Source organism: Nyctereutes procyonoides, unplaced genomic scaffold (genome assembly GCF_905146905.1).
Source record: "Nyctereutes procyonoides isolate TBG_1078 unplaced genomic scaffold, NYPRO_anot_genome, whole genome shotgun sequence".
Classification (NCBI taxonomy): Eukaryota; Metazoa; Chordata; class Mammalia; order Carnivora; family Canidae; genus Nyctereutes; species Nyctereutes procyonoides.
Window position 1 is genome coordinate 10,310,216 of NW_026575132.1, and position 15,708 is coordinate 10,325,923.

The 15,708-nt window shown below is 40.6% G+C and overlaps 2 protein-coding genes across 10 annotated transcripts in view; both read left to right on the plus strand.

Annotated features, from left to right (window-relative positions):
* CFLAR (CASP8 and FADD like apoptosis regulator) overlaps window positions 1-9,166 on the plus strand; it is a 42,304-nt gene extending 33,138 nt beyond the window's left edge. For 8 of the 9 annotated variants that reach the window (XM_055345066.1, XM_055345062.1, XM_055345065.1 and 5 more), the window contains 2 exons: window positions 2,929-3,439; window positions 5,126-9,165. In XM_055345066.1, the coding sequence (XP_055201041.1) occupies window positions 2,929-3,439; window positions 5,126-5,264 (650 nt within the window). In that variant the 3' untranslated portion in view covers window positions 5,265-9,165. Of the gene's footprint in view, window positions 1-2,928; window positions 3,440-5,125 lie in introns of all 9 variants that reach the window. The other variant, XM_055345070.1, reaches the window with a different exon arrangement.
* Window positions 9,167-14,319: 5,153 nt separating this feature from the next.
* Window positions 14,320-15,708, plus strand: part of CASP10 (caspase 10) — a 32,856-nt gene continuing 31,467 nt past the window's right edge. Inside the window, exon 1 of the mRNA XM_055345453.1 lies at window positions 14,320-14,499. The gene's annotated coding sequence lies outside the window, so the exon portion shown is untranslated. The remainder of the gene's footprint in view (window positions 14,500-15,708) is intronic.

Below are 15,708 nucleotides of genomic sequence, written 5' to 3' on the forward strand. Positions count from 1 at the left end.
GAAGACTGAGGAATAAAACAGTAGTGATGGAACTGGGGTCCTTGCCTACACCTGCTGAGGTGAAGGCCAGGGGGCAGTGTCCGCGGGCTTTTTCTACTGCACTGAGATCCTGTGGGGACAAGCAAGCTATGAATAGGTTATCCAGCAACCTGTGTATCATGTCCTTCATTTCCCTCATGATATTTATTTATCATAGGGTTTTAAGGAGATTGACACCTTCTTTATATCTCTCCATTATTATGTGATATATAATTATTTTTTCCCCCTTACCTGTGGGCCATATGAAAAGTATGTAGCCTAACTACATCCTTAAGTAATAATTATTATCATTCCCCTTTCCTGATTTACCTGGTAAATTATTCATCTAATAATGTGTGCAAATTAATATTTATTTATTTATATATCTCACAGTTTCTGTGGAGCAGGAATTTAGGAGTAGCTTAGCTGGGCTGTTCTGGCCCAGAGTGTCTTGGCAGATTGTGGTCAGATTTCAGCAGAGGTCATCCAAAGGCTTGGTTGAGATTGAAGGATCCTCTCAGGTGGCTCACTCATGTGGCTGTGGAGCTGGTGCAAGGCCGGCCTTAGTTCTTCCTGTGGGCTTCTCCATAGGACTGCTTGAGTGTTCTCATGACATGGTAGCTGGCTTCCCCCAGAATGAGCTGTTCAAAAGAGAGAAAGAACCTTTTTATGATCTAGCTTTGGAAGTCACATAGTATCCCTTTTGCCATATTCATTAGAAATGAGTTACCAAGCATGATCTGCATTCAAGGGTAGGGGAACTACACTCTTTTTAAGGAAGGGGTGTCAAAAACTTCATGGACGTATTTAAAACTGCTATATCTGGTAGATGTGGGGCCATAATTAATCACAGCTCTCCTGAGTGGGAAGTTCTACTAGACTCGATGTGGACATATCCATGTACTGCCCGTAGGCTGGGCAAATTAAACTCAGAGCGCTCAAGTGAGCTCTTATTTGTCCAGTAGCTGTTTATTCCAGCTTTTGTTTACCCAAGGCTGGGGTTCTTTTTCTCTTTTTTCCTCTTCTTATTTCCTGCTGAGAAGCCAAAAGAGAAATTGCGATAGCTAACTTTCACTTTTATAGTTTATTAGTGGTCAGTGAAGTTTGCAGGGCAAGAAGGTTGAAACTCTTGGTTGATGCTAGGAGTCTTTTAATTATTTGTGACTATTCAGACTTCAGACCCGTTTAATGTAGAGAGTTGACAATTTGTGGCAAACAAATTGTAGTAATTTCAAGGAAGTTATTTACCTCTCCTTTCTGTGACGCCTACACTGGTATGAGACAGGGCCCTTTTTTGTTCCTTGGTAGAAGTTATATCTGTTCTTTTTTTTTTTTTTTAAGTTATATCTGTTCTAATTACTGTTGTGTTGTTTGGTTTGGGGTGAATGCAGTGGTAAACTTCTGGAAGACCACACCCCTGGGGGACAAAGAGAGGTGGGTATATAGTCATGAGACATGAAGAGAAATCCAGAAAAGTTGGCTGGCTGAGAGTTCGAGTAATAATCTGAATTCAGAGATGCCTGTCTAGCTTAGGGCAGAGCAGTTTTTTTTTTTTTTTTTTTTTGTTCCACAAATGAATTAAGAAGTGGAGGCATCCCTCAGACAAGGAACAGAAACTTAAAGGGTGGCTCAAAGGGATGTGGAATTTTTAAGGAGGAAGAGAAAGATGTCTGCCTCTGCTATTAGAAAGATGTGACAAAGCAGGAAACTATTTCTCTGATGAAGGCAAACTGAGCAGATGGGCAAGAAATGGACTGGGTAGGATTTCTATGGTTCCAAGGCTATAGAAACTTCTAAGAGATGGATACAAGATTTTCTTTAAAAAAGGAATAGAGTCCCAGGAGCTTTATGTGTATTATCTCACTTAATCCTCACAGCATGCTCATAGGCTGAGTATCATCACTTCCATCACTTCCACCATCATGCCTGGGTGGCTCAGCGGCTGAGCATCTAACTTTGGCTCAGAGTGTGATCTTGGTACAGGGATCGAGTCCTGCATCAGGCTCCCTGCAAGGAGCCTACTCTTCCCTCTGTCTATCTCTCTGCTTCTCTCTCTCTCTGTGTCTCTTATGAATGAATGAATAAATAAATAAATAAATTCTTTTTTTTTTTAAATAAATAAATAGATTCTTAAAAAAAAAAAAAGCTAGGGAGCCCTACTTCTTTGAGGTCATGCAGCCACAGGTATGGGTAAGGTCAGTGTTAGAAGGCAGGCTTGTGCGCCCTAAAGTCTGCCTTTTCCACTCCCTAACACTGCTTCTCCAGGCAAAGCCAATCCAGAATTTCTGGAAACTAAGAGAAGAATTCTTGGGGGCATTACAGGGAATCTTGGTCAGAGGTTACACTGGGAAGCGGGTCATGAGAGGAACTGGGGAGTCTGGAAATAGTCACGCCTTGGATGGAGGTGCCCGCAGCTGTAGCAGCCCACAGCTGTGGGGATGAGGGGACTCGTGACCTGGGCCACCCTTCCTGCAGCCATTTGGATCTAGGTGCGGGTCTGCACTTTGCAAATGCATCCATTCCTCCTTACTTGTATGTGAGTTTAAGAAAGAGCCTTTTGGAAAGTCCCCAGCTTTATTTTGGTTGAAGAGAAAAAGTTTTGTTCCCCCGTTGGTTGCATTGGCCTAGAAGTAGGCTCCATCCATGCCTGTGGCCACGTGTGCTGGTGGCCTTGGGCAGGGAAGGTGGTATAACGGGGCGGATGGTAACTGAGATCCTGGGACGTGAATGTGTTTCAGGTTGATTCCTTCCTGCCCCCTGCTCCGGTTCTTCAAAACCTCAAAATATGGCACAAAAGCAGAAATGGATAAGGAGCAGAGATCAGCCCGTGCTTAGGATTGCTATCCACTGCCTCTTAAGTGTTTCTCATCCTAGTGTTGTTTTTCATGTGTGTTTGTTTATTTTATCCAGAGTTTCTTCGGGACACCTTCACCTCCCTGGGCTACGAAGTCCAGTATTTCTTATATCTGGATGTGGACAGTATAATCCAGATTCTTCGCCAAGTTGCCCGCATGCCCCAACACCAAGACTACGACAGCTTTGTGTGTGTCCTGGTGAGCCGAGGTGGCTCCCAGAGTGTTTTTGGTGTGGATCATACAAACTCAGGGTTCCCTTTGGATCAGGTCAGGAGGATGTTCATGGGAGATGCATGCCCTTTTCTCTTAGGGAAGCCAAAGCTCTTCTTTATTCAGAACTATGTGGTGTCAGAGGGCCAGATGGACAGCAGCAGCTTCCTGGAGGTGGATGGACCAGCAGTAAACAATGTGGAATCCAAAGCCAAGCAGCCTGGGCCCTGCACCATTCACCGGGAAGCTGACTTCCTTTGGAGCCTGTGCAAGGCAGACGTGTCCCTTCTGGAACAGTCCTCTGGTTCTCCATCATTGTACCTGAAATGCCTTTCCCAGAAACTGGGGCAAGACAGGTGAGCCGCCTCAGCGGTGGCCCATCCCTGGACCACTCATCTCTTCTCTTGCTACCAAGATGGAGTTTACCACTGTGATTACCACGTGGGGCGCTCTTCTCTTCAGGGAGAAAAGGATTTTTCATTCCCTGGTGGGATTGCCATAGGAAATACATGTTTTAGGAATGCTTTGTGCTTCGGGAGGTCACTTGCTAGTCAGCTTGTAGTTTGGATATTGGTCTTCAAAATAAAGAAATTTTTAATTGTCTTTTTTTTTTAAATGACAAAAGCAGTACATATGCCATTGAAAAAACCCTATGAAATATATGTGCTGAACCCAGAACATAACAGTTATAATCCTAGTTATTAGAACCAATCTCTGTTAGCCTTCCAGATCTTTTTTGGTGTTTTGCCTTCCAGATCTTTTTTTGGATACCTGCACAATCATATCTAAATGTTATTTTTTTTTTAAAGATTTATTTGTTTGTTCATGAGAGACACACACACACATAGGCAGAGACACAGGCAGAGGGAGAAGCAGGATCCTCGCAGGGAGCCCGATGCAGGACTTGATCCTAGATCCCGGAATCACGCCCTCAGCCAAAGGCAGATGCTCAACCGCTGAGCCACCCAGGCGTCTCATATCTAAATGTTTTTTAAACCAAAATGGAATCATCATCCACTATTACTTTATAACCTGCTTTTAGTTGGTGTAACAGTATATCCCATATATTTTACATGTCAGTAGTCACATTTCTACAGCATCATCTTAATGTCTGTGGAGCAGTCCAGAATATGGCTATGGCATAATTTACTTGACCAATTTTCAGTCTTTGGAAGGTGTTTTGCTTTCATACAAGGAAAGCATTCAATATCTTTGTAGCTCAGTATTTGTGCTCATCCGTACAGTTTTCTTGAGCAAAATTCCCAGAAGAAGTCCTGTGTCAAACAGCATACATTTGGAAAGGCTTGGATGTGTCTTATCAGATTGCCCTCTAGGACAGTTACACCCACTTTGCACAAGAGTGCCCGTGTCCCCAAATTCTGCTCGACACTGCACGCTCTTTTATTGCCCTGTTTTGACAGTTTGATAGGTGGAAAATGGTACCTGACTCCCCACATCTGCAAGTCTGTGTTATACAGACATTTCTGATGTTTATTGGCAAGAATACTTTTCTAAGGGAAAACTTGGTTATCTAGTTTTTATTTAAGATTATTTCCACGTAAGATTAGCAGTCCTTTTTTCAGTTGTTCACTCGTTACAGTTTAGAATGATGTTTCTGAGCCATGTGTGAAATGCATTCTGTTGTAGTTCTGGGGACCCCAGATATATGTCTCATGACCTATGACCACCCAACCCCTTCAGTAGTGGTTCAGCAGCAAGGAATGGGCTATAGTAGAAATGACCCAGCCTTCCATGGGCCAGCAGTATTCTTGGCATCCATCCTACATTTGCATTATGATCCAGGTAAGTTATCATCTGGCTGGAGTGTCCCCAGGATAAGATGCTGTTGCCCCTTGGGTGAAGGGACTGTGGTCATTGGGCAAGCTGGTTTGGATCACTCACTCAGTAGCTTGTAGAGAGCATTTAAAAAGAAACAATTGTAAAGCACTTTCACATCTGTTGGCTCATTTCACCCTAATGACAATCTGTCTCCTTTTTGATATCTGCATGGCATTAATTTTTGCTTTTCTCATTCCCTCCAGAAGACGCCCACTCTTGGAACTCCACACTGAACTCAACAGCAGCGTTTATGATTGGAATAGCAGAGTGTCTGCTAAGGAGAGGTACTACGTCTGGCTGCAGCATACTCTGAGAAAGAAACTTATCCTCTCCTGTAAATGAATGGCCAAAAGCCTCTCTTAGCTTAGCTCTGTAGTCTTCATTACTAAACTTTCCTAACCAAACTACCAGAAGTAATTTTCAAGATATGTGGGTAAGATGGGTCCTGTTATGTATTGAAAAGACCCTCTGTTAGGAATGTTGTCAGGAAAGTTTGTTTTTTAAGTTTTTTTTTTAAATTTTTATTTATTTATGATAGTCACACACACACAGAGAGAGAGAGAGAGAGAGAGGCAGAGACACAGGCAGAGGAAGAAGCAGGCTCCATGCACCGGGAGCCTGACGTGGGATTCGATCCCGGGTCTCCAGGATCGCGCCCTGGGCCAAAGGCAGGCGCTAAACCGCTGCGCCACCCAGGGATCCCAGGAAAGTTTGTTTTTTTAAAAAGATTTTATTTATTCATGAGAGACACACAGAGAGAGAGAGAGAGAGAGAGAGAGAGAGAGAGAGGCAGAGACACAGGCAGAGGGAGAAGCAGGCTACCCATGGGCAGCCCGATGTGGGACTCGGTCCTGGGACCCTGGGATCATGCCCTGTGCCAAAGGCAGATGCTCAACCACTGAGCCACCCAGGTGTCCCAAGAAGGTATGACTCCTTGTCAAGTCCAAGATTAAGGCGCTAGCAGATCTGGTGTCTGATGAGGACCAGGTTCTGGGTCTACTGATGGCCATCTTCTCACTGTGCCTTCACATAGCAAAGAGCAGAGGGGGGAAGCAAGCTCCACCTTCATGAGCTAATTACTCCCAAATGCTCTGTCTCCTAATATCATCACATTGAGGATTAGGGTGTCAAGCTATGAATTTGCCCAGGGTCACAAACATTGAGTCTGTAACTGGCCTTGTAATTTGAAATATCTAGGACTCAAGTGATATTTTATAGCAATCACATGTACTTTTCTTTCTTGGATTTGAAGACCTAAAACCAGATAATTATTTAAAATAGCATTTAAAGTTTTTAAAAATTTATTTATTTTTATATTTTTTGACTTAAAAAAAGATGTTATTTATTTATTCATGAGAGACACATAGAGAGAGGCAAGAGATGTAGGCAGAGGGAGAAGGAGGTTCCCCATGGGGACCGCGATGCAGGACTTGATCCTAGGAACTCTGGGATCATGATCTGAGTCAAAGGTGGATGCTCAACCACAGAGCCACCCAGGTGCCTCTTGACTTGGTTTTAAATGATGTGTATCTCTATGCATAAATCCAATAAAATATTAAAAATGTTAACAGTCGTCCCAGACTGTCAAGTGTTCAGTAATAAATGTATGGTTGTGACGATATCACTGGCTGGTATTTTATGTAACCATTAAAATTATGTTTATAAATAATAAGAGCTTACATTGGGTTGTTAGCTCATTACATAAATTACATGAAGGATTTTATTCAATCCCCCCTCAGAACAGCTCTATGAGGTAGGTATTATTGTTCTCACTATTTTTCTTCCATTTTATAGATAGAGGAAAATGGGCCAAGTAATGTTAAGTAGCTTCCCTATCATCACCCCATACTAGGATATAAACTCGGGCCATAAAGAGAGACACTTTGGGGCCCAAGTGCTTAACCAATTCACAATATGGCCTTAACAGAACATCGTAGTGAGGAAAAATGCTCATATATTCATGTTACCTGAAAAAGAGTACAAAATAGTATGTTTATTACAATTATGCTTAAAATAAAACAAAAAATACTTCTCAGGAAAACAAAAGATCATTTTCCAAAGTGGCATATAGATGGCAGGACTATGACTGATATTTTCTCTTTCTTTTCTCCAAATTCTCACCTATATCTGTCTATATATTTCAGAATATTGGCTCCTGCCCTAAAGTTCTGGTAACTCCTTTCAACTTTTAAGCAGTTGGTTCTGTATCACTAACAAAACTACCTTCCTCTTCTTACTTTTGTCCTCACTTCTCTGTCCCATATTTAGCCCCTTTTCAGACACAGGACCCCCGGACTCACTGCTGCTTTTCTGAGCCACTGGTCCAGATGACTGACTAGTCAACCCCCAGTTGACCCTCACTTCTTCCCCTGTTCTATCCCATTCCCTGTTCTATCCCATTCCCCAATTCTTTCAGTCCTCTTCCATGAACAGGTCATAGTAGGGGTCACCGGACACCTTCTTCTATCTGCAGGGTTTGATATGAGAATCTCTTCTTGCCCTCTGAGATTTTAGGAGCAAGTTTTCAGGATTAAGGATGTTGTTTATGCTACCAAGACTAACTAAAATAACACTGTATGTTAACTATATTGGAATTAAAATGTTAAAAAGGGAGTTGTTAAAAAAAAAAAAGGCAGTTGTTTCTGCCCTTCACCTTTTCATCCCTTCCTCTATCTTGCTGACTAGAACACGAATGTGATGGCTGGAGCCTTAAATTCCATCTTGAACTGTGGGATAATGGCCACACTGTAGGGCCAGCTAAGTGGTGAGCAGGAAGTAGCCTTCTTGGATGAATCTACCTACCTCCAGATTTTTATGTGAGAGAAAAAAATTTATACTTCTTTCCACCTACACAGTCCAACTGATGCATTATTATTTGATTAAGATGTTTAGAATGTTTATGCATGTTATAAGTTTAAAAATTTATCTAGATGATTTTAATTTTCTATTATTGTTTAAAAATATGTATGCATTTAAAATCTGAGCTACCTACATGTTTTTTGTTTTTTTTTTAACCTACATGTTTAATATGCATCTAGGTTACTTCTGAGTTTTGACATTGTGAATAAGGGTGCGATAAACATTTGTATGCTGATTTCTTTGTGGATATAAGCTCAGCTCACTAGGCAAATACCTAGGAGAACAATTGTTGAATTGATGGTAAGCTTATGTTTAACTCTGGAAGAAACACAGACTGTATTCCCAAGAGGCTATACCATTTTGCAGAGTTCCTGTTGCTTCACATCCTTGCCAGTATTTGGTGGTTAATGTTTTGGATTTTAGCCATTTTAATAGATGGGTAGTGATAACACATTTGAATTTGCAGTTACCTAATGGCATCATGGTGAGCATTTGCTTAAATCTGTGTATCTTCTTTGTTGACACCCATTTTTAAAGTGACTTATTTCTTACTGGTGAAGGTTTTTATTTTTATTATTATTATTTTTTTAAAGATTTAGTTGAGAGAGAGAGAAAGAGAGTGAGCAGGGGGCAGGGCATAGGGAAATGGAGAAGATCTTTAAGCAGACTCCCTACTGAGGCAGGAGAGTCTTGTTTGATCTCATGACCCTGAAATCATGACCTGAACCAAAACCAACAGTCAGACACTTAACCAACTGAGCTACTCAGACATCCCTCTTACTGGTGAGTTTTAAAGAGTTCTTTGTATATTACAGATGTAAGTCTTTTATCAGATATATTTTACAAATATTTTCTTCCAAATGTGGTAGAAGTTTGTAATTTTAATGAAATTCAACTTACAGATGTTTTTTTTCCCCCCTGGATTGTGCTTTTAGTGTGTATCTAAGAAATCATCAGCAAACTGAGGATCACCTACACTTTCTCCTATGTTATTTTCCTTAAATATTTTATTTATTTATTTGTGAGAGAGAGAGAGAGCCCATCAGGGGCAGAGGCAGAGGGGCAAGCAGACTCCCTACTGAGCATGGAGCCCAACATGGGGCCAGATCCCAGGACCCTGAGATTATGACCTGAGCCAAAGGCAGATACCTAACCAACTGAACCACCCAGGCGCCCCTCTTGCATGTTATTATACAGAAGTTGTAGAGTTTTGCATTTAAGTCTGTCATCATTTTGAGTTACTTTTTCTGAAAGATGTAAGGTCTATGTATTAGTATACACTCAATATTAGTACCATATTGGGAGTTTTAAATAAATGTATTATTTGTTTCCTTGTATACAAAGCACATATTGTAACTTAAAAACAAAATAAAAATTACATATTATAAAAAGGTCCAGTTTGTTTAATATATAAACACACTTAATGTATTTATTTTAAACATAAATGGCATAATATTTAACATTGTTCTATCTTTTCCTTCAAGTAGTCATGTCTATATCTATGTTTTGCGTTATATTTAAGTCATTCACAATTTTTCAGTGCTTAAATGATGATAAAGAAACATCTTTTCTTCCTTAGGATTCCCATCCTCTTCTTACTGCCTTTTCTGGCATAGCTCAGTCTTCTGTCAGGACTAAGCATTATTTCAGCTGTCTTGCATCTTTAAACTCTCCCTCTATCTTTGATCCTTCAGTCTAAAACCAAGCTCTGACGCCCCCATCAAATTAAGTCCCTCTCTTTCTTTCTTTCTTTTTTTTTTTTTTTAAGATTTTATTTATTTATTCTTAGAGAGACAGAGACAGAGACACAGGCAGAGGGAGAAGCAGGTTCCATGCAGGGAGCCCGACGCAGAACTTGATCCCAGGTCTCCAGGATCCCACCCTGGGCTGAAGGTGGCGCTAAACCACTGAGCCACTGGGGCTGCCCTCTTTCAAGTCTTATGATGGTTTAGACTACTCTGTACTCTCTCTTATTCCACCCACTTGCTCCATACTTCCTTGCTATCTGGATTCTACCTTAATCATTCAGCCAAATCTGTAAAATCGAAGGGTGACCAAACTAGTAGTCTTTAGGTTCTTTGGGGGTCACTGTCTCCTCCCTATTTCTCCCTTCCTACTGTATTCCCCCCTAGAAGTTCTCTCAAGGACTTCTTTGACCAAGTCTTCTTAGAATCTTTTGTCTCCATATCTGTGACTGTGTATATTCACAAGGACCACTCCTTTGTTTTCTCTCTTTATATGTTCTTGTTCAACAATCTTGTAGCTTCAATTACTACTCCTATGCTGCTAACAAGTTGGATATTTCTAGTCCAGACTCTTCAAGTTCAAAGCTCACCCTGCAACCTCCTGGCTAATGCTTCCACTTCATCCACTTCATTTCCTTTTTTTTTTTTTTTAAAGAGGAAATCTTTTTTTTTAAAATTTTTTATTTTATTATTTATGACAGTCAGAGAGAGAGAGAGAGAGGCAGAGACACAGGCAGAGGGAGAAGCAGGCTCCATGCACCGGGAGCCCGACGTGGGATTCGATCCCGGGTCTCCAGGATCGCGCCCTGGGCCAAAGGCAGGCGCCAAACCGCTGCGCCACCCAGGGATCCCTCCACTTCATTTCCTTTTGGCATCTCCAACTCAATATAATAATATAATATAATATAATATAATATAATATAATATAATATATATATAATATAATATAAAAACCTCCATTACAAATCTGCTTTTCTGCCTGTGTCTCCCAATTTCAGTTAATGGCACCTCATTTTCACTGTGATCTACTCTTTCCTCTATTTCTTTATTCAGCCAGTTTCCAAATTGGTTGGTCCTGTATCTATAATGTCTTCTCCATCTATCTCTATCATTACAATTTCCCTTGCTTTCATTATCTCTCCATTGAACTATGATAACGGCTTTCTCTCTGATCTTGCCACTAGCCTCTTAATTCTTTTTTTAAATTTTATTTATTTATTCATTCATGAGAGACACACATAGAGAGAGGCAGAGACACAGGCAGAGGGAGAAACAGGCTCCATGCAGGGAGCCCGATATGGGACTCGATCCCAGGTCTCCAGGATCATGCCCTAGGCGGAAGGCGGCACCAAACCGCTGAGCCACCGGGGCTGCCCTAGCCTCTTAATTCTATGATTACTTCATACGTGGCAAACTGAAGACTCTCCTTAGCTACAACTTTGTCACCTCCCTCCTTTGAAACTTTCAAGATTCTCCAGTGCATACACAATAAGAGTGTGGCTGGGGAGTGGGGTGAGATGGAGTGGGGAGTAGGGGCTGCTGGTGTAAGTTCTGGAGTCCAAAAGCCCAGGGAACCAGGAGCTTTAATGTCCAAAGGTAGAAGAAGATGACCAACCAGTTCAAAAAGAGAGAATTTGCCCTTCCTCCTTTCTATTGGACTGTTAATGGATTAGATGTTGCCCACCCACATTGGTTCTGGCAAGGTCTGGAATGTGTGAATAGGTGTGGAGGGAAGGAGGGAGGAGGACCTGGAAGTTGGGGATGGGATGGCTCCTCAAAAGAACCTACCATCTCAGGATCAGGGTTTGGGGCGAAAGTTTCAAGGAATGGAGCTCTTCAGCAGGTGGCACACTCATCTTCCCATCTTCCACTTGTGTCCATTCTTTAGTTCATAAGTCTTTACACTTACAAAGTTTCCCTTTATAAACTTTGAGGGTGGAGAACTTGGACCAAAGCCTGGACATAAAGGAAAGCCTACTACTGCCACCACTAGCCACTCTGAAGATGAAACTAAAGAGAAACAATCCGGTATTTCCCCTTTGTCCCCAGGGCAGTAGCAGACTCCCAACACTTTATAAAAGGCTAAATAGGTTTTGACTGGCTTTTCGTGTAGACCCACTTGCCTGCAACCAATCAGGAAAGATGCCGTAAGAAATGTTTATTCTTTCCACTACTATCAACTTGCCATCAACATGTCCTCAGTTGCTGTGCCCTAAATTGGAAGAAGTGTGAAATACTGAATATAAATAAAATGGCACACAATCTCACTGTAACTTGGTTCGAGTGTTTCCACTAAGTACTAAGACAAAAGTTTAAGTTTTACTTCACGTGTCTCTATTCTACTTCTGCTTTCCAAACTTAGCTCAAATACTTCCTCCTCCAAGTCATCTTCATTAGGACTCATCCATTGTTCCTGGAGCTCTTATAGTATTTAGGTGAAGCCCTATCACAGCATCAGCACACCCTGCCCAATGGTTACATATAGCATGTCATATGGAGACACAGGCAGCTGTAGCCTTGTGGTCAGGAGCATGGGATTTGGAATCTGAGAGACCTAGAATTCCCATCTCTTCCTGCCTTTGGGATAATGGCAAGATACTTTGCAACCATGAGCTTCAATTTCCTCATCTCCTGAATGTAGCTAATAACATTGACTTTAGACAGTTCATCAGAAAAGAAGGGGCCAAGAAATGGTAGTAGTCATAATTATTTAAAGGTAAACGTGTTTTATTCACTTTTCCTTTCTAATTGTGCCCAGGTCAGTGCTTTACACATGGGGAGAGCTTGCAAAATATTTAATATTGTTGAATAAAAGTTGAAAAAGCTAGTGTACTTTATAAACAGGGTGAGAAGTGATAGTTTTACTAAACTACTTTCTGAAATGCTGCAAGGAATGAAATAGAAGACTAAGACTTAGGGCTTGTGTATCCTTATCTTTCAAAAAAATTGTGGTAAAATGTACATAACATAAAATTTACGATTTTTAAGTGTATGATTCAGTGGCATTAAGTACATTTACACTGTTGTGCAACCATCACCACTAGGACTTATTTTGTTTTTTCTTTTTTCTCTGAACCATTTATTTATTATTAGTAATAGTAAAGAACATTTCCAAATGGCATACATTCCAATAATAAATGGAACTCCCTATACCAGTGCTCATGCCTGTCTGGCTATGTTTAGGGGTTTTGTAGAAGTTATACACACACCATCATTTCCTCATCACTCAAAGCCACATTCAGGTTTTTCACACTTGTTTCCAGGACCAATGGGGTGTATCTTTTGACTGGTTTATTAAACAGATTAAATTGCTCTGCCCATTGCACACTTTAAGTTGTAAGTTTTTAAAAACTGAAGTACAATCGACATACAATATCCTATTAGTTTCAAGTGTACATAATACTGATTTGTTATTTTTGTACATTATGAAATGATCCTCATGTTAAGTCTAGTTGCCATCTGTCATCATACAGTTATTATGAAATTATTGACTCTATTTGCTATGTTATATGTCACATTCCCCTCATTTATTTTATAATTGGAAGTTTGTACCTCTTTTTTTTAAAAAAGTTTGTACCTCTTAATCATCTTCACCTTTTTTTACCTGTGCTCCAAACCCCATCTAGTAACCAACAGTTTCCAATATCCAGGAGTCTGTTACCGTTTTGTTTGTTCATTTGTTTTTTTTTTTTTTTATATTCCACATATAAGTAAAATCACATGGTATTTGCCTTTCTCTGTCTGACTTATTTCACTTAGCATACTACCCTCTAGGTTCATCCATGGTTTTGTAAATGGTGAGATTTCATTCATTTTTATGGCTGAGTAATTGGGCTCATCTTTCTTAAACATAGTTCTCTGGATGATGCCAAGGATATGAAAATAGCACTTTAATATATTTGCTAGTAAAGCATCATTAATCTTACTTTTTTTCAGAAATAAAATATCTTTTCTAAGAATCTGTACTTCTTCCCAGAGCTCTGCACACCTGAATGTGCTGAATTATAGTGCAGTGACTAAGAGTCAGATTTGCTGATTTAAGTTTTGGCTTTCCCACTAACTTACCATGTGACCTTGGAAAAATTACTTAACCTTTCTGTGTTCTAGTTTTCACATCTAAAGGAGGAGTCATGCTAATAGTATTTATCTTAGAGACTTGGGATGGTTCAATGAAAAAATAGTGCCTCATACATGACAATTGCCATGTAAGTGTTAGGTATTGTTTTTATCCTTATAAATAATGTCTTCAAAGTCTCTTTCTTGGTGCACTGAATGTGCTGTGAGACCAAAGACTGCATCAGTTTTGTCTGCTATTGAGTTTCCTGCAAATACCTCCAAATGGGCTTATAGTCCAGCTCTCCCTCCCTTTTTTTCTACCTTAAACTAAAAAAATTTGCACATGCAACTTTTTGAGAAAGAGTTAAGATGGCTGACCTCTATTTCTTGAACTTCTTGGGTTTTATTTTAAAGGTTAAGTGAGTTTGGGGAAGGAGATGGTTAGGAAAAGTCTCCTTTCTTTGTTCTTCCTTGCTTCCTTATCTCCTCTCTCTCCCTCTCTCTCTCTCTCCTTCCTTCTCTGATTCATCAACCTTCGTGACCCAAAGGAAAAGTTCATTTGTAAAGAGTCCTTGGTTTAACCAGAGAAAATCCCGGGCGTCCAGTGGAAAAATTGTGACTCTTGCCTTTAGGAGGCGCTGTTTGTTAGCGTTTTCCAAAACCTGGAAAGGGGAGGGGAGAAGGCAGCCAAGGCAGCTCTGACGTGGGCAGGAAATTAATTATCAAGTTACCCAAACCAGAAGGTCCAGTTTTTGCTCGCTGAAGCAGAAAAGTCTTGAGTTCTCTTCCCGCGTAAATGGGAGCTTCCCTGGAACTTGGATTACGCAGAGGATTCTAATTTCTTCAAAACTTTGTTTTCAGGTAGTTTCCCCCAGGAACCATTTGCCTCCAGAGGATCAACGGAATTTGATCTGAAGGTACGTGGTGAGCACCTTTCTCCTGCTGAGCTCTTCCACAATAGGCTTCAGTCACAGAGACTTGCAAAAGCCCTTGTTGGCCATGGCATGTTTCTGCCTGGATTGATTAGCTGTGCCAGGGAAAATGAAGGCCTCAAAAGCCCCAGGAAAGCTCCAACACAGACTTTTAGAGGCGGAAGTAAATGCTAGTCCACAAATGGAGACAGTCTGGCACAGTCATCAAAGCTACAGATTGGAATCTTCGGGAAACTGCAAGGCAAATTTAAGATATCTTAGAATTGCAAACTCTGTCCAAGAAGCCATTCATTTGGTTTCTAGTATCACAGGCTACTACTAGAAGGGAAGACCCCATGGATAAGCACAAAAAAATACCATTTTCTGTTCTCTCTCTCTCTCTCTCTCTCTCTCTCTCTCCCTCTCTCTCTAAGTAAGCTGTACACCCAGTGTGGGGCTTGAACTCACAACCCTGAGATCAAGAGTTATATGCTCTACCTACCGAGTCAGTCAGACACCCCTCAGTTTTCTTTTTCTAACAGTAAAACTAATGTGTGTTCGTTGCATAAAATCTGAGAAACTCAGACAGTGGCCCAGAAAAGAATTTATAGTATTTGTAATTATACCAATTAGATACAACCACTCTTTGTTACTGATGTTGTTTTTGTTATGTTCTCCTTCCTTTAGAAAGTGGTTTCTTGTTTCTAAATAGCCAAATCTTACAAAGAGAATCTACACCTTGAGGCCTTATAGAATGAATAATATCACACTGAAAATTTTTTATCAGTTCGTTGTTCCTCTAATTAGAATGAAATTTAGTGTAGAAAATACCGTATTAAAAAAAAAAAGAAAATACCGTATGAACTTTATGAACAGATCAGGTGGAAATATAATTTAGGTAATTTGTGACTTCCTTCAGTGATCTAGCAACTCTTGTCCAAAACTTCCCTTTCGTTTGAGGTCTAGGATTATGGCTTCTCTTTTTTGTGAGATATAGACCTGTCCTGTTATGGTTGTTCTTGGATTAGTGGACACTTCTGAAGTACAAACTCCCAGACTGCTGTATTTCCAAAATGAAAGGCATAAATCTAAACTCGATTTCTGCTATTTGATTGGAATGAATTAAAAGCTCTAACATGGAGAGATTGTGCTTTGTCAGCCTCCCTTTTGACGAGCTCTCCCCAGGGACACTTTGATTTGGGAGAAATGAAGGTA